Below are 19,843 nucleotides of genomic sequence, written 5' to 3' on the forward strand. Positions count from 1 at the left end.
CTTGCGCAGGCGCAGACTCACGTGATTCTTAAAGGCCCGCCTCTCTAGCCCCGCCTCCTTCCCTGGGACCCTTAAAGGGCTGAAAGCCCAGTCGGAAATTGTAAAGAAAGATGTTTTTTCTTTTTTTTTTAATCCACACCCGAGAACACGTTTTCATTAAAGAGATGGGCGGAGAGAGAGAAACATCTAATGTGCTTCTCGGCAGAAACACATGCTTCTCGCATGTGTCCAACCAGGGATGGAACCTGCAACCTACGAATGTCATCCAACCAGTACCCCTTCGGTGCACAGGAACGACGTCGCAGCGCCAACCAATGGAGCCACATGGCCAGGACTCTAGTTTTCTTTTTTTGTTGTGTGTTTTAAATTGAAGTGAAATACACATGACGTGCAATTAACCACTTTATAATAAATAACTCATTGTCATTTAGTACATTTGCCTTGTTGTACAACCACCACCTCTATCTAGTTAGAAAACAGTCTCTTCATCCCAAAAGGATACCTGGCACCAACTAAACCCTTCCATTCCCCCTACTTCCCAACCCCTGACAACCACTCTGAGTCCTGTCTCTGTTCTGGACATTTCACAGCCATACAATATGTGACTTTTTAGTGTCTGCCTTCTTGCACTTAGCATGTTTTCACGGTTCATCTAAGGTACTACATATATAATTACTTTGATACTTTTTATGGTTGTTCTGTATATATATACCACAATTTGTTTATTCATTCATTAGTTGATGGGCATTTGGGTTGTTTCCATCTTTTGGCTATTGTGATAATAGTGCAGCTATGAATATGTGATACATGTATTTGTTTATCAGTTTTCACTTGCAGAGAAGGAGGGTGTATACCAAATACCTAAAGTGAACCTGCTGAGTCATATAGGAATTCTATATTTAACTTTTTGAGCAACTGCCAAGCTGTTTTCCACAGCAGCTGAAACATTTTACATTCCCGCCAGCAATGTACCAGGGTTACAATTTCTCCTCATCAACAATTGTTATTTTCCATTTTTTTCATGACAGCCATCTTAGTCAGTAGAGGGGTCTTTTGTACAAACTTACTAAGACCCTCCATTGGATGCCAAGCCTAGGAGATAATCAAAAAACCACAGAATCTGAGAAGTAGAAATAGGATTTCCGAAAATGGAATGGTACTTAAAGATGATCTAGAAACACAACAAATTATTATCACTAGATAGTGGGTTTATAAATGATTATTATTTCTAACCTACTTTTGTGTTTTTCCAAGTTTTTTTGCAGTAAACATTTGAAAATGTGCTCTACAGGCATTTTTTTCCCATCTAAGTCATACAAACTAGGGCTGGCATTTTTCCAACTAAAAGATGATTAATAAAAGCAGTTCTACTTTGACGTAGGCAAAGGCTATAAACTACTATTGTCCTGTTCACATTTGTTAGATGACTGAAGAAAGGTCAAGGCAAAACCTTGCCTAGCCTCCTACTTATGCTCACTTCACTTCACCACATTGCCAAAAGTCCAGTTATCGTGCCCATTTGATAACATATTAATTCACTTTACAAATATGAATTCAGTACCCGATTGATCAAGGCTCTGATAACTTCAAAACGAGAAAGTGCAAACAGAAAGAGGACAAAACAGAGAGCTATGATAGAATGATCAAGGTCAGAGATAGTTTCTTTGAGGCGATATTTAAGCTGAGACTTGAGAGTAAAATGGCAGTGCAAGAAAAGGACATTGATACCTCTTAAGAAACCATATGCACGTACAAATACAATGATTCTACCCACAATTCAATTAAATCCGCGTATGCTGAACATAGATATCCCCTGCCCCAACCCTGGCCTACAGCATCTTATTGACATTTGTATCTTATTCTTATAGCATCTTATTGACTCTAGTGGTCCAGGAGAGGGAAGGCTTCCTTTGAGTGTTTAACAACAACTTTAGGATTAGAAGCGTGGGGTGGAGGTGGACGCCATGTTTCATTCTGACGGATTCTGACTCCTCTAGCCCCTCCCCTCCAACCTCCTCCATTATTATTTTCTAATCCTCTGGCCCCAGAGACCTTGCTCAGGGTTGGCTAAGAATAGGCCCGCCTCCCTCTCAGGATTCGCTGTGAATTACAGGAACCCCTCCTTCTCCCTTTCCTGATTCGCTCCTTAAGGCTTCATCCCGCCTCCCCATGGAAAACATTGGCTGCCTGATCGTCAGTGCCGTTAGGGCCTACCGGGAGTCTGCACCGTCCGCGTCTGAAACTGTGTTGCACTGACAACAATGGCAGTCACGGCGTTGGTGGCGCGGGTGCGGCTCGGTTTGTGGGGCGTGAGGGCAATGCAAGTCCGCCACTTCAGCTCCGAAGAGGTATGCCCGTGGCAGTGTCCGCTGCCCCAGCCCTGAGCGCGGATGCCGTCTCCCCCTCCACACGTTTACCCACGTCCTTGTCTCTCCGCAGTCAGGCAATATCCGCTCCGGCTCTGGCTCAGTGAGGGAGGCCGGTGGGGCCTTCGGAAAAAGAGAGCAGGCTGAAGAGGAACGATACTTCCGGTGAGGCCCATGGGTTCGGGGGTCCATCCCTAGATCTCTCAGAGCGTTCCAGGCCTTCTTAAACGTCTAATCGTCCTGCCCACCCCACTCCAGTGCCAAGGGGCTCCCCAACCCCCAACAGAACTCCCGGGTCCCAGAACCCATTACACCCTTGCCCCTAATGCTGTGCTGAATAGTCCCGAGGCACTCAGGCCAACCCATTTTCACCTGCACGTCTCCAGGATTCTTAAACCACAGCCCAACTCTTACAGAATTATTTACCACCCCCCACCCGTGGAGTTCTTCCCGGGTCTTGCCCGGGAAACGCCCCCCATTGTCTAGATCTGACTGCCCAATACTTGCAGACCCTTTGAGCCTGACTCCCTCGGACACCACCCACCGCCCCTGTACACTGTTTTCTCCACCACATGCCTTATAGCTGTACTAGCCTCCAATGGATTGATCCCCTGACCCTCATGGCCCTCTCCGCCGTTCCTAGACCTCCAAACGTCTGCAGCTCGGCCAGAGAGAGTGGGTCAGGGGAGTTGAGTGCTCCTGGTTGGAACTTCCTCCCCCGCTTCCTGGAGGCTTTCTCCCAGCGCCACCCAGCTGAATAGACTCTTAAGCGTATGGAGTGGGCTGGACTTCTATTTACATTTCTGCCAACCCTGAGTTATCTTTTACTGACTTCTCTGCACACTGGGGAATAGCACAGAACTAATCTCATTTCTGCTTCTCCTTTGGCCTATCTTTTTCACTTCGTCCCTCTCTTACTCTTAACAATTATCACCATGGCCCCTGCCACACCAGAACGCCAAAGTACAGCCTTTGGGACCAACTAAATAGGCCCCTACATTTTATAGTTAAGGAAAACTGAGGCCCCAAAGTGTCCAAACCAACATTTGAATCGTTTCTTATTAAGATCGGAATTGGACTGCCAAACACTGCCTGTGCAATAGCCCTGTCTTTTCCCCCCTTCTTTTTGGCCTTTACGATGGGCCATGAATTGTTCTAGGCAAAAAAAAAACCCTAGATAAATTAGGCGAGATTGCAGATATTGGTCCTTTAACTAGACTCCTTTGTCTGTTCTCCCTTCATTTCCCCGAAAAGGGATTCTGTTCTCTTGGTTAGTCCTCTAATAAGGTACTGGGGACTTTAGTCACACCTCTCTGGAGTTTTCTGCTCTGAAGAGGAATCTAAAAGGAATAGCTCACAAATGGTGAAATTTCAAGCACTAGCCCCAGAAAAATGAAATCATTTTGTTCATCTCCTAAAGATGGATACATCTTAAGATGGAGTATTCTTTCACTAGTGGGGCTTGAAGTAGTAGAAGAGGACAGCCAGCCAGAATCCCGTGGGCTTGGGACTCCTTTGCCTTAGGTATTGCAGGTTATGCTTAGAGATCTCTTTGGGGTGACAGATTAGGATTAAACCCAGAGCCATTGTGTACTTGTAGAGCAAAGACTAGAGAACAGCTGGCAGCCTTGAAGAAACACCATGAAAATGAGATCATTCATCATACAAAGGAGATTGAGCGTCTGCAGAAAGAAATTGAGCGGCACAAGGACACCATCAAGAGACTAAAAGATCATGCTGATGATTAAGTGTACACAGCTCCCCGTAGAATGGCTACATATTGCCCACTTCTATCAAGACATAATTCTGGTAATTAATACCTATCTGTGCTGCCAACAGATTATAATAAATTGTCTTCAGTGAACTGTGTAATTCCTTCTACCATCTGGAGAGGGGAAGGGGTGCACAGTACTGGACTGTGAAAGTGAGTCAGACAAGGTACCTGCTATAGGGAGCGTAAAGACAAAGCACAGCATGATGAGTGCTGTGCCACACGGAGGGTTGGAAGGAGGCAGGTGTGACATAAGGAAAGGCCCCTTTCCCTGTCTGGTATTAATCAGAGGTTCAGAGACAGCTTCTGGAAGGGTAAACCCCAATTCAAGGTCAAGAGCAGCCTGGAAAACAAATGAATAATAACCGAAAAGATACAATTCAAGGTACCATCAGTTCACTTTGCGTTTACAAAATAGTTTAGAGAACTCTTCGCATGGAACTAGTTTATCCTTGTTCTAATTGTCTTTGTACAGACTGAGAGAACTGGAATTAGAAATTATGTATTGCCAGTGGTTACTCAGTAAATTGGAGTTGAGATTTGGCATCTAGATTTTTTGACTCCTAATCCAAGTCTATTAATAGCAGAGATCCAGAATTACATTTTAGGTTATATTTTGCTTCACCAAGTGTGCTGTTGATCAAATTAGACTTTAAGGACTTGTTTAACTAAATTATTCTTTCTTAAGATTTTATTTTATTTTTAGAGAGAAGGGAAGGGAGGGAGGGAGAGAAATATCAATGTGTGGTTGCCTCTCGCACACCCCCAGCTGGGGACATGGCCCACAATCCAGGCGTGTGCCCTGACTGGGAACTGAACCAGCGACCTTTCAGTTCATAGGCTGAGGCTCAACCCACTGAGTCACACCAGCCAGGCCACTAAATTATACAAACCAGTTGTATAACTCTTTAGGTAAAAAAAATAAAATTGAGGTGACATTTTGGGCCATTAGCAAGATGTTTTCAATTCAAAGGTTCAGTAGGTCGTTTGCCCCAGAATTAGGATAAATCATTTGTCACAAGACCCTACTACCTTTACACAAAGGCCTTAAGGCCATTGAATGATAAAACCTTGGACAAGTCATTGACCCTGCCCTTGCAGAGGAGACACCAGATGGCTGTTTCCAAAACATTCACTGATGCTGCTGATGGGAAGTGTGTAGACAGTCCTGAGATTCAAGTGGCCAGTGACAAAGTGAAGAAATGATCATGCCAAGTCATGTGCCTTTTTCAAAAGTAAAATAGTACAAAATTTGAAACGGTAACAAATCAGTTAAGGAGCAAGTAACATCTTCCTTTTGCCTTTGACCAAAAAATAAAAAAGACATACAAAATCCCCTAAGTTTGTAGATAGTGTTTTTTGTGACCTCCTATAATCAACAAATTGTTTTGTTAGGAGTGATATTCCTGAGTTGATTCTTTAATAGGGGTATACCATCTGCTCTTGGCATTTTATTTTTATTTTATTTTTTAAAGATTTTATTTGTTTTTAGAGCGAGCAGAGAAACATCAATGAGTTGCCTCTTGCATGCCCCCACTGGGGGACCTGGCCCAGAACCCAGGCATGTGCCCTGACTGGGAATTGAACCAGTGACTGTTCAGTTCGCAGTTCAGGGCTCAATCCACTGAACCACACCAGCCAGGGCGACATTCTATTTTTAATAAAAGTCTAATGATGATTGAATAAAGCAAGTAAAAAAGTTGAAACTTTAAACTGAAAGTGAAGCCCTGGCCAGTGTGGCTCAGTTGGTTACAGCATCATCCTGTAGACCAGAAGGTTGTGGGTTCAATTCCCGATTAGGGCACATGCTTACATTGTGGGTTTGGTCCCTAAACAAGCAACCAGTTGATGTTTTTCTCACTCCCTTCCCCTCTCTCTAAAAATCAATTAGCATGTCCTTAAGTAAGAGTTTTTAAAAAATAGAGATGAAGAACCATAAGCCTGAATTTTTTACTTATTTTTTAAAAGATTTTATTTATTTATTTTTAGAGGGAGGGTAAGGGAGAGAAACATTGATCATTGCCTCTTGTATGCACCCCGACCTGGGACTGAACCCATAACCCAGGCATGTGCCCTGACCAGGAGTTTAACTGGCAGTCATTCGCTTTGTGGGACAACACCCAACCAACTGAGCCACACTGGTTAGGGCAGCTTGAATTCTTAAAACTCTAAAATTTTAAGTAAAATGAATAATTTGTGGAGCAGCCTAATTTAAGACCACCAAGTGCCCATGATTCAGCAGCATCTGGGAACCTGTTACAAATGGAAATTCTCAGGCCCCAGCACAGACCTGCTGAAACTGATGGTGGGACCCAGCAATCTGTTTGAACAAGCACCCAGGTGATGCTGATGTGCACTAACGTTTGAGGGCTGCTGTGCTGCAAGTACAATAGTTTCTTAGGAAATTTGCTGGCCGCCTTGGGCATAGAACATTTTTGTAAAAGCATTTTATTAAATGTAATAATGATTTATTTAATATAGTTCTTAATATGAATGCTGTTTGACAATTTAAAAATTAAAGTATGTTAAGAATTAACATTTTAGGGGTGGGGTGGAGGGATGGGGAGAAAAGGCATACAACTGTAATTGAATAACAATAAAAATTTTTAAAAAATAAAATTAAAAAATTAAAAAAAAAGAATTAACATTTTAGAACATAACATTTTGCAAAATTCAATTTGGAAAATACCGCACTGATTTATGACATTAGTTAAAATTCTTTTTTGTTTACAAGTAACAAACCAGCACTGGCTGGCTTAGGGAGGAGAAAAAGTAATTTATTAAAAGAACAGGGACAGCCCTGGCTGGTGTGGCTCAGTGGATTGAGTGCTGGCCTATGAACCAAAAGGTCGCTGGTTCGATTCCCACTCGGCACGTGCCTGAGTTCTGGGCCAGGTCCCCAGCTGGGGGCATGCAAGAGGCAACCGATCAATGTATGTCTTGCACATTAATGTTTCTCTCCCTCCCTTCCTCTCTCTCTAAAAATAAAATAAATAAAATCTAGAAAACAAAAAAAAAGAACAGGGGCTATTATTGTCTCAGAATTGATTTGAGCAAACAAAACTTGGAAAAGGCAGGGGCCAGAGAATTGCATGACCAGATCTGTCTAAACAGTACAGTTTCCTAACCCCCTATATCAGAATCATTGGGGCCACTTTTTAAACAAGATTTCAATGGAATTTCATACCATGAAATTACTTAACAATTATACAACAATTTATATTTATGGAGCTCTTTACAATTGTTTTGCTCATTAAATCTCATATTTCTGGCAAATATGCCCATACCATTAGTTTAATTTTATAACCAAAGTAACTGAAGCAGGGAACCACGAAGTAACTTTTTCAAGGTCACACAACCAGGCTTGTGCTGAGCAAGGACTTTACTTCAGAACTCCTGGTCCTACATTCTCGAGTTGCAGTTCCATTGTGGTTCAGCTGCCTGTTAGCTCCCTCCTTGATGTGAGACAAGTCAGGGGACTTGCCTGGACATCTGCGTGTGGGTGGTAGAGGGAGAGGTTCCTGGCAGTAAAAGTAAAAATGCCAGTAGTTGGCATTGTGTTAGCTGTGACATGAATCCCGTCGGTATGTCAATGCATGCCTATATGGCACAAACACATTTGCAATAGAGCTCGGTTTGAGATCTTCACATCAGTAAGTGCAAAGTTGTAATTCTCCACCCAGGCTGTACATTGAAATAATTAGAGAGCTTTAAAATTAACCTAATGCCTCAGCACCGGTTAAATCCAAAACTCAGATTGGGGCCTCAGCATGAGTATTTCCAAAAAGCTCCAGGTTTTTCCAATATGTGGCTGGAGTTGAGAACCACCGGTATAAAGGTATAAAGGATCCTTCCAGGTCTGCTGCATCAGGTATGGGCTGCAGGTTGTTCACTGCATGAGGACACCTAATTGAAGGGGCCAGGGAGGACTGAAACTCAGCCCACATTCTTCTCACAAAACTGTACTCTAGGGTGATATTTGTGCTGAAAAAGAGTCACCTTTCCTCGTCTAATTTCCACAAAGAGGACTCGGTCATTCCACTATTCTAGAATATGCATATTCAATTTTCAGACTTTTTTAATGTATTCATTAAAATTTATATTTAGCATCTATGGGCTGGGTACTTGATATACACTAGGATTACAACTATGAAATAATCTCCTGTCCTTATGGAACCCACAGCTGTTTGGGAAAGCCAAGTGGCTAAACAACAATGTGGGAAGTATTCTGATGGTGGTGAGTGCAGAACGCTGGCTCGGGGAGGGGGAAAGAGGAGGCTGGGGAGTACTGGACAGGCACCAGCCAGAGCTGGGGCTTAAAGGGACCTCATGGTGGAAGAGGTATAATAGCAGCTAGGTAAAAGAGAGGGGGTGATATTCAAGGCTGAGTGACAGCATTTGAAGGAGAGTGAGTTATTGGGGGATTAACAATAGATCAGCCTGTCCACCTGGAGCATGGAGGGGAATGGTGGGGAAGGAAGAGGTGATGTGGTTGGAAATCCTACCACTCTTCCAAGGGCTGGGTTGGCCATTAGTGAGCTTAACCACTGTCCTTCCTCCTTCCTTTCTTTCCTACCTCTCTCCCTCCCTCCTTTCCCTCTTCTTTCTAGGTATAGTCCTTTAGTAGAGCAGGAAACACCTAAACCACTTGTACCCTACTTAAAGAATCTAACTTTCAGTACTGGAAAGGAACAAAAATCTTGGGAGTGGCAAAGAAATAATGAAGCATGGAGAAACATACACCACTGCTTCCCTTGGTGCCACCTGGCACAACCTCATGATTAGCAGATTCCATAGATTTCTCCTTGTTCACCACTCTTAATTGAGGTAAAATTAACATAATATAAAATTAATCATTAACCATTTAAAGCATAAAATTCAGTGACATTTAGTATGTCAAAATGTTATTCAAGGCCCTGGCCAGGTAGCTCAGTTAGTTAGAGTGTTGTCTGATACACCAAGGTTGCAGGTTCGCTCCTCAGTCAGGGCACGTACAAGAAGCAACCAATGAATGCGTACATAAGTAGCACAACAGCCCTGGATGGGGTGGCTCAGTGGATTGAGCACTGGGCTGTGAAGCAAAGGGTTGCTGGTTTGCTTCCCCACCAGGGCACATGCCTGGGTTGCAGGGCCAGGTCCCCAGTGGGGGGTGTGAAAGGCAACCACACATTGATGTTTCTCTCTTTTTCTCCCTCCCCCTCTCTCTAAAAATAAATAAAACCTTTGAAATATATGTAAATAAATAAATAATAAGTAGCACAACAAATCAATGTTTCTCTGTCTCGCTCTCTCCCCTCTTTCTCACTCTCTCCTCTCTTTCTAAAATCAATAAATAAAAAAATTTAAATCTTGTGCAAACATCACCTCTAGCAGGTTGAGATATTTTTGTCATCCCTCAAATTCCATAACCATTAAGCAGCGGCTCTCCATTCCTCCCTTCACCCAACTACTATTCTGCTTTCTGTCTCTATCGACTTGCCTGTTCTAAATATTTGGTATAAATGGAATCATAAAATGTGCCCCTTTGTATGTAGCTTCTTTCACTTACTGTAATGTTTTCAAGGTTTATCCGCAAAGCATGTTTTAGTACTTCATTCCTTGTTTACGGCAAACTAATATTCTATTGTGTGGATATACAACTTTTGGTTATCCATTCATTAGTTGATAGACATTTGGCTCATTTCCACACTTTGTCTATTGTGAATAGTGCTGCCAAAAACATTCGTGTACAAGTATTTGTTTGGACATCTGTTTTTAGTTCTGTTGGATACACGCCTAAGAGTGGAATTGCTGAGTCATGTGTTTATTCTATGTTTAACTTATTGATGAACTGCCAGACTTTTTTTTTTTTATAGCAGCTGCAGCATTTTGTATTCCCATCAGCAATGTATTTATAAGAGTTCCAGTTTGTCTACATCATCACCAATACTTGTTGTACCTGGCTTTTTGATACTGAGTCAGGATAGTAAGAAGCTAAAAAAATTCTTTGGCAAGTGGAATGAGGGAAACAGACAAATAGTTAAACAAGGCTTAGCAATTAACAGCCTGCTAATAAATCAAAAGATCTTATCTTCCTTAACCAAGGACACTAATGAGCAGGTGATTTACACCTCTCCTCACCAACTAGAAAGTGAGTGGCTTGGATCACCCTAGTCAAGGAGACAAATAACAGAGACCCAGTTAGTGCCATTAGTGCCAGCCAAACCCCAGAACGGATGAAGTCAGGGGAATAAATAACAACAACAACAACAGTAGAACCAGACCAATCCAAGATAAAAGTGAAGCAGTGAAGCTGACCAGGGAATGATTCCAAACTCCCCTATATGCTCATTCTGCATCATCTTTTAAAAAGGACACACCTGGAAAGCTGTTGAATATTCTGAGACCTTCCCCTTAGACTTCCCCCAAAACTCCCACCTTCAAAAACAGATAAAAGCCCTTAAGACTAAGGATGCCAATGCCCACACCCCCTTAAGCATGCCCCAGCTACCCTCTTCTTTCCTTACGCATGTATTTTCTCCTAAGCTCTAAGAGTTCCCACAAGACTTGCAACCAGGGAAGCAGTGGGCAGGGGCAGCTTGTCCCGGCTAACCCCCTGAACCTGTCTCTAAGGGCTCTCCTATTGCTTCTATAACTTGTTTCCTGAGTCCGTAAAGCCTAACATGGGTCACTTCTACTTCTGTCACCTCCTTTTCTGAGTCCACGCATCCCAGAGTGGCTCACTTCTGCCTCGGTCACTTCCTTTCCGGAGTCTGGGCAGCTGGGCCTAGACTCACTCCGGTTGCTGTGATCTTGATTCTTTTATCTTAATCTCTCCCTTTGTTTTACTGTCCCCAGCTTTAATAAAGGTACTCTCAAAGTCACCTGGACTCGTGTCGTGAAATCTTTCCTGCACAAAGTCAAGAACCCATACATTCCAGACTGTGCCAGGGCAAACCTGCCTCCATCCCGGTCCCTTTCTGGTGACAATAGTCACTATCACAGTGGTTGTAAAGTGGCGTCTCATTGTGTTTTTATCTTTATCCTCACACCCGAGGGCATGCTTGTTGATCTTAGAGAGAGGAGAAGGGAGGGAGAGAAACATTGATATGAGAGAGAAACATCAATCAGTTGCCTCATATATGTCCCAACTGGGGACCTTGTCTGCAACCCAGGCACATGCCCTGACTGAGAATCAACTGGTGACCTTTCAATTCTCAGGCCAGCACTCAATCCACTGAGCCACACCAGCCAGGGCATGTTTTAAGAATTTTTTATATGTTCTGGGCATTACATCTGTCTGCAGACCCAGTTTCTATGTTGTCCAGAAATTGCAGGGTAATATTAGTTATTATATATAATATCACATATATATGAAATTTGCTACATACATAGATATTTGCTACGTATCTACACAAAGATATTTGCTACATGTATAGTAAATATATGTGTGTATCTGTATACATCCAGACACACAAACATACTCCTAACCAAACAAGGAGGAAATACTCATGCCAATTGCAGTCCTAATTTCTATGACTGGTCACATAGTTGTAACAGGTATTTATAACTACCTTCTTTCACTACCCATTCTCTATTTGCCTTCAAAGGAAGCATTCAAGCATCCCAGCTGGCTATGGTTCTTTACCTGGTGGGGTGACCCAAACCTTCATCCCTAAAGGGTTTGGGCCGTTAGTAGTCCTACCTGAATTGAGTTGTAGTTTCACACTGACCTTAATACGAGGCATGGCAATACTAAGAGATACCCCAAGGCAGGGCTGTCAAACTCATTTTCACCGGGGGCCACATCAGCCTCGCGGTTGCCTTCAAAGGGCCGAATATAATTTTTGGACTGTATAAATGTAACTACTCCTTAACAGCTAAGGAGTGGAAATTATAAGATCTCTAGGCCAACAGAGCATAAGTACACAAGAAGAGGAAGCAAAATTTTGCTAGTGAGTCACGAGGGGTAATAGTGTGCCGTGTCGTTCCCATTTCCACCTCTTGATTCCTGGCCCTGTGAGTCCTGGCTGTGGGGGAAACAGCACCGTGTGTTAGATGCTGATTCAGAGCATATACAGCCTTCTGAAGAACCATGTCCCAGCCCTGCAAGGTACAGGCATCCAGCTGGCGCTGTAATTGAGTCTTCAAAAGACCATTTCATTATTGTATCAAGCTAGCTGCTTCAGGATGGTGGGGAACATGTTAAGACCAGCAAACTCCATAAGCATGGGCCCATTGCTGCACTTCATTTGCTGTGAAGTGAGTTCCTTGATCAGAAGCGATGCTGTGTGGAATACTACAATGGTGCCTAATGCATTCTGCAATCCACAGTGAAAAGCATTGCATGCAAGGAAGGCAAATTTGTATCCGGAGTTCCCATTCCAGTCATAACCAAATACTGCCCCTTTCATGATGGAAGGGGTCCAATGTAATCAGCCTACCACCAGGTAGTTGGCTGATCATCCTGGGGAATGGTGCCATATCAGGGGATCAGTGTTGGTCTATTGCTGGCAGACTGGGCACTCAGCAGTAGCCATTGCCAAGTTGGCCTTGGTGAGTGGAAGTCCATGTTGCTGAGACCAGGCATAACCTCCCTTCCTGCCACTATGGCTACTTTGTTTATGAGCCCATGAAAACCACCATCGGGGATGACAGGGGTGGCTGGGAAAAGAGGTTAACTGGTATTCACTTAGGAGGTCATCCTGACCACTTGATTATTAACATTTCCCCTGCCAATTTCACTCTTTGGTGAGTGTTCACATTGGACACAACCACTTTCTTTTTCTCTTCTCTTTTTAAAAGATTTTATTTATTTTTAGAGAGAGGGGAAGGGAGAGAGAAAGAGAGGGAAACATCCATGTGAGAGAGAAACATCGATTGGTTGCATTTCCCACATGCCTCAGCTGGGGACTGAACCTGCAAACCCCTAGACATGGGCCCTGACCAGGAATCAAACTGGTAATCTTTTGCTTTGCAGAAAGGACACCCAACCAATTGAGCCACACCAGTCAGAAAAAAAATACTTTTTCTTTTCTTCCCCCCTCCCCCATTAGAGACATTTTCTTGTCACCAATTTGCCAAACATCTTCCTTCCAAGTCCCTGACCATCCAGCCAAACCATTGACCACAGCCCATCTGGTATATACTTACTGAATGCCTACTATGTGTCAGGACTGTGCTAGGTGCCAGGAATACAACAAAAAACCAAACAGAGACGTGTCCCCAAGGAGCTTCCATAATGTGAGTGAGGCAAAAAACAAACAGCTATGTATGTCAGGTGAAAAAAAAAATAAGGCTGGGTAAAGGGACATAAAGTGTATGGAAGTGAACTATTTTATATAGCGTAATCCAAAAAGGTTATCACTTTATAGAGTGAGCTGATAGGGAGAGGCCTAAAGAATAGAATAACACGAGCTATGAAGATACAGAGTATTTCAAGCTTAAGTCTAATTGTAAAGGCAAAGGTCCTGAGACAAGTTGCTTAACATGGTCAAAGAACAGCAAAGTGGCCATAAAGCTGGTGCACACTGAGCAAGAACAGTGAGAAGCTGATAACAGCCAAATATGAGACTGCACATGGGAAGCAAAATTCCCACCTCTGGGCATTCCATTCCACTCAAATTGGCTGACTTTGGCCTAGTCTTATCAAAAAAAATAAACATCTTAAGTTAATGAGTGAAGAACTAAATAATATAGTTAAAAGTGCCTGGATAGTGAGATGAGAAACCCTGGTTCTAATCTGTATTCTTATGCTGCCTTACACTGTGATCTTGAGCAAGGGTGTGTTTGATCAGAGTATGGCCACTAGTGACTTGGTCAGACCATTTTCAGGTATCTCTGCTAATCTGAGCTACTTATATTTGCTTCTACCTTTCTTACCTGTTTGATCCTGGCAGCCAAATTTGGGGTGGTGTTCAGCCTGTATCCCACCCACACATAGCACCAGGCCCACCTTAGGCATTGCTGTGAATTGAATTGCGTCCCCCAAAATTTGTGTGTTGAATCCTTAACTCCTAATGTCAAAGTATTTGGAGATAAGGTGTTTGGGAGGTAATTAGGTTGAGATGAGGACATGAAAGTGGGGTCCTCATCACGGGCTTAGTATCCTTATAAGAAGAGACTCCAGAGAACTTGCTTGCCGGCTCTCTGCCATGTGAGAGCACAGCCAGAAGGCAGCCACCTTCCAGCCAGGAAGAGAGCTCTCGCCAGAACCAGATCATGCTGGCGTCCTGATCTCTGGCTTCCCAGTCTCCATAACTGTGACAAAATAAATTTCTGTTGTTTAGGCTACCCAGTCTATGGTATTCTATTATGGCAGCCGAAGCTAAGACTGGGTTTGATAATGTTCACAATAACAAACTTTTAAAAAGGTTTTCCAATTAGCATCAAGAGTTTTAAATATATTTATTGATAGTCTTCAATTCATAAATTTGTGTCTAGAAACTTTACTTAAGAAAATAATTAAAGATATAATACAATATTTTTTCTGTAAGAGTTTTATCTCATCTTGATGCATTATAATGAAAAATTTGGAAGAAAACCCTAAATTGCCAGCAATAGAGATTAATAAGCACATTATACCAAATGGACATTTTGTGACCATTAAATATTATATTTAAGGAATATTATAAAAACTACCATGAAATGTAGTCCGTTGAAAAAGCAGGCTACACAACTCTACATTATTTATATGCCACAAATATAATCATAATCTCAAAAAATAAATATATAATACATAATAAATAAATATACATATACAAAGAATAAAAACCAACATCTTATCATTGTTTCTCTCTTGGTCGTGGGATTAGGATTTTGAATTTTTGTTTTCCCCCTTTCTCTTTAAAAGGACATTTTTTAAAAAAGGTACACCATAATACAGTTTAGCATTTAAAAAACACAAATACTAAAGAAACTTATATAAAGAGTATAAAGAGTCTTCTAATTTCTCTATCCCCCTCCATCCCAGAGATAACCTGACGCTAACAATTTGCTGCAAACTGCAGGTAATTCCAGACTTTTGTTGTGTCTGTATAATCATGTACATATACTCATATGTTTTGGAAATCATTCCACAGGTATCATTGTGCAACTTGTTTTGTGTTTTAACCCAACATTAAATCCTGCACACCTCTTCATTTCAGATAGATCTTGTAGGGCTACCTCTTTCTTCTCTGCTTCGTGATGTCCCATTGTGAGGACGAATCTGTTTACTACTTTAACCAGTCCCCTTTGATGGGCATTTTGGGCGTTTCGTTTTATGCTTTCACAACAGAACGACGAACAAGTGTAATAACAGGTTAAGTCTGAACGTCTGAAACACATTAAAAAACCCAAAGGGGAAAAATATCATTTCGGGTCATTTCTTTCATACATTCATACTTTTATATACAGCATATCCCAAATTTTCTGAAATAATACATGTCACTTAAAATTTGGAAAGGAAAAACTAAGCTACACTCAAAGGTTCATTAAAAAGAAGAACAGGAAAGGGAGGAAAAGAGAAATGAAAAGCAGGCGGGGTAGTCCCGACCCCCTCCCTAAGAAGGCGGGGCCTGGAGAAAGAAGGAGTGGGCCGCCAAGGTCCGCACCAATCAGAGCCTGGTTTGGAGACACTCCCCGCCCCGAAAGCCTCTCGCGGGGTTAGCTTTTCTAACCAGCCTGGAAACCCGTAAGCGTCAGGCCTTCACGCCGCTACGGGCTGCTATTGGCTGCCAGATAGCCCCGCCCATCTTACTGCTCACTGGCCGCGGCGGTTTACGTAAGAGGAGCCTGTTGCTGAGCAAAAAAATAAGTGGTGCAGCTTTGCCTCAAAAGATACATTAGCACCGTGAAGGTACAGGCTTTTCTGGGTCAGAAAAGCAAGAGTACAAACCCCGTTTACGTATTCAGTTTCTGCTGAATGCTAGGCTCCGTGCTTCAAGCTTATAAATATTAGTGATTACAACCACCTTTCTTGAACACCACCTCCCCCTCTTCTTGCACTGTTAGGTACTTCAACAACAGTAACACTATAAATAATAATTACAGTTATTGAGCATTTAATCTACATCAAGCCTTGTTCTCTCATCCTCACAACAGCCCCAGTGGAGGTAAACTTTAGTTCCCTATTTTACACAGCAGGAAACATGTTCAGAATGGTGATGTGACTTGACCAGGTTCCCGCAGCTAGAAAAGCTTAGAACTGGAGACTTACACTTCGATAACCTATCCCAAGTACAACTTTTTTGAGGAGAGGGATAGGGAAGTCTTCAAGGTGGGAACAGGTGGGTCAGAATGGTAGCGAGAGTCAGGTGCTTTGCTCCAGGGACAGCCTCAGGGTGTTTGACATCTAGATGCAGAGCCTCTAGAAGTGGAGAGGGGGAAAAAGAGGAAAACGCCCGAACAAAGGCAGTTGTTCTTCCTGCAAATGTTTAACTCCTGTGGCAGCCTCTTTCGATGCAACTGGCCCTGGACTGAGGGTCTGGACCCCAGGGTCCTAGGCTCGGGGTTGTCTTCGCTCTGTGACCAACTCTCTGGTCCTCAGGCTTCCTGCCTTTAGAAGGCAGTAGCAAACCAAAACAATGGGAAGTGCAAGCAGGCTGAGAGTTTTGGGGGAGTCTGGTCCATCTTGGCAGCAGGAGAATCTTCAGCAACAGCAACCACACGATCTTTACTTAGCTGTTGCTTGGCCTCTTTTCAAGAGCTTCACTCAGCGACGTGGGACCTGAAAATCCTATAAACTCAAAACGGTTTGCAGCGGCCCTCAATCCACCCTTCTTCCCAGTCTGTTCTGAACTGTAGCATGGTCCTGCCTGTAGGGGGAGCTGAGGGCACACTCAGCAACAAAGCCAAACGGATTCTTAGTGAATTGTCCAAAAGCACTCAGCTGGTCAGTTTTTGTATTTGATTTATTTTTATTAAGAGGGGTGAGCTTTTTGAAACCTGATTTCTGTCCTCGTATACAATTGATGAAACCCAATTATATGCAATGCCCAACACCATCCTCTCCACAGTGGCTCTAGAGGGTTAGAGTTAATTCCCAAATCCATTGTTTTACAGACAAGAAAACAGATTCTAAGGGCTGAAAAAAAAAATCTCTTAGCTGAAAAGATAGCTAAAAACTAGGACTCCTGGGCAATGCTCTTAAGAGATAGCTGGCTCTCTTTCTGAGAGTCTGTGGTTGTTCTGCTCCCTTATGCACAATTCCAGGAGACAATTTCAATGATAATTGTGTAGCTCCACATCTCAGCACCTGTCAGCTCTGGAGGACTTTCCTCAGCACCTAGCACAATGCCTGCTTAATGAGTGATTGAATGGAAGGATGTGTGAATGAGCCACAGAGGGTAAGTCTGCTTTGGCTTTATTAAACCTGTTGGAGTTGGGCTTCTTTCCTGAAAGCTCTCCCAAGGCAAGAATTGTACCCTGAGGTGGTAGCAGGGAGTGTGGTGACAAAAATAAGAACTCAGAAAATTACATCTGGGTGATAAATCACAGCCCCAGGTACAGTCAGAGACAAAGTCATTATAGCAAAGTGATCCCATAGTTTGCAATTAGAAAATTAATTCAGAAAGAATAAATACAAAACAGATGAGACCTCCATTAGGGTTAAAATCTGAGGGTTAAAATCTAAAATATTTTCTGGTCTAAAACTGAAGAAATCAAAAACATTTCAAACCCAATCTAGATGTATCTTCAGGACAGGAATGTGATTGAGGGATAATAAAAGCTTTGACCAATCAGTAGCCTCAGCATGGCTGATGCAAGAGAGTATGGCAACAGAAGGTGGAGATCTTCACTGAGCCAAAAATACTAGGTATAGGAGAGGGGAGGAGTAAACTCAGCCAGTGTCACTGGGTCGTGCCCCACTGGGCTGGAAACTACTGGCTGGATTTCCAGAGTCCTGGTACGTACTAGGTGGTCAATAAGTATTTATTGAATGAAAGGGAAAAAGAATAATCTGGAGCACTGACCAGCAGGTTTGCTCTGTGTGGAGCCAGTTCAATGATTTGCCTTTTTATTAGTTCCTTTTGCTTAGGTTCTAGCTACCCTAACCACCTTCTGATGATAACTTGGCTTTTCATGGAGACTCTCCTATAAAAAGGCATGTTCTGGCCCATCAATTACAGGCAATTGACAATTGTGTTTCTCATTCCCGATTAATATATTGGAATTCTGCTTTACGCATTAGTTCCTTGTGTCAGCCTGCTTCTTACATATTCAGCACCTCTCACCGGTGGTGCAGTGGAGTTTCTGCTTTAGAGTCATCTCTGCCTGAGTTTGAATCTTTGCTCAACATATTACTAAGCTGTCTGACTATGGCCAAGATACTTCTTGAGCCTCAGTTTCCTCATATGTCAAGTGGGGGCATGATGCTTACCTCACGAGGTTGGGGTGAGAGTTTCGTGAATAACAGATGTATCCTGAACTATTAGTAGAGATAAGCAAACGTAGTTTCTGTGCCTCTTTTGAGCTCCCCTTTCTTGGAGACTGAGTCACAAAAGCTTATCCAATTTAAAATGCCAGTATTGCTTTTCCTTTTCACAAAATCACTAACTTTGTAAGTGAAGCCTTGGAAATGATTTAGTCACTTCCTTGAAGATTCTAAACTTTAGAATCTAAAGGGTTATTCTAGAGAGAAGAGTATTCGTATTCATTCACTCGAAATACTATATTTACTGCGGAATCACTATGTGATAGTGGGGGATACAGAGACAGTTGGACACAGTCCCTGCTTTAAAGGAGCCCTGATACAGCCTAGTGCAATCAAAAGAAGATATTATATGATCCTGATGCAGTTTTACCTTTTATTAAAAACTGATTTTAGAGAAAGAGGGGAAGGGGGAAAGAGAGAGAGAAATATCATTTGTTGTTCCACTTATTTAGGCATTCAAGGGTTGATTCTTGTATTTGCCCTGACCTGGTATTGAACCTGCAACCTTGATATTTTGGGATGCTCTAACCCACTGAGCTATCCAGCCAGGGCTATCTTTGTAAGTAAACTCAAGTTTCTTCCCTTTGACAGCTGGTGGAGGGGAGGCGGGGGGGGGGGGGGGGGGGGGGGGGGGAGGGTGTTAGGGCGTGGAGGGATTGAGCAAAAAGTGAAAAGGACTCATGGACATGGACAGCAGTGTGCTGATTGCTGGGGGGAGAGGGGCATAAGGGGACTAAATGGTAATGGAAAAATACAATAAAGATAATGAAAGTGGTCAATAACATATTCCATTGTTTGTTAGAGGGAAGCGGTAGGGGATGCAGGTAGGGTTATGTAGACATAATAAGGCTGCACCAACTTGAAGACCAGTGGTATAAAGAGGCAGAAACAGTATGTTGAGGAGCGGGTGAGAGGACTTTCAGCTTAGCTGAAGCAATATTTTCGGTAGGAAGTGGCATTTTGAAGCCTTCAGGCCACAGAAATGAATGAAGTCATTGAATGCTGGGTAGAATTTAATGGGCAGAGATTTGCAGAGGGAACTACTGGAAGAAAGGCTTGAAGACCACAACATTGTGCTAGGAGGCATATGGCAAAAGACAAAGATGTCAAGATGTGGACCCTGCCTTCAAGGAGCTCATAAATCAAAAGTGTGAGATAAGACATATACACAGAAAATTACAATACCAGGTAGATAGTGGTAGGTGTTATAAAGGAGAACCAACTCAAGTATTTTGGGAGCTCACCAGAAGGTGAGATTAATTTCCTTCTGTTGGAGGCAGGAGACCAAGTCATAAGTTCATTTTTCGAATT

At 42.7% G+C, this 19,843-nt stretch overlaps 1 protein-coding gene across 1 annotated transcript; it reads left to right on the forward strand.

Annotated features, from left to right (window-relative positions):
- Nucleotides 1-2,188: 2,188 nt before the first annotated feature.
- Nucleotides 2,189-4,230, forward strand: ATP5IF1 (ATP synthase inhibitory factor subunit 1). Its single transcript, XM_024554756.3, has 3 exons — nt 2,189-2,348; nt 2,440-2,531; nt 3,967-4,230. The coding sequence occupies exons 1-3, from the start codon at nt 2,262-2,264 to the stop codon at nt 4,112-4,114; spliced, it is 327 nt and encodes a 108-aa protein (XP_024410524.2). The 5' UTR covers nt 2,189-2,261; the 3' UTR covers nt 4,115-4,230.
- Nucleotides 4,231-19,843: the final 15,613 nt, after the last annotated feature.

Source organism: Desmodus rotundus, chromosome 3 (assembly GCF_022682495.2).
Source record: "Desmodus rotundus isolate HL8 chromosome 3, HLdesRot8A.1, whole genome shotgun sequence".
NCBI lineage: Eukaryota > Metazoa > Chordata > Mammalia > Chiroptera > Phyllostomidae > Desmodus > Desmodus rotundus.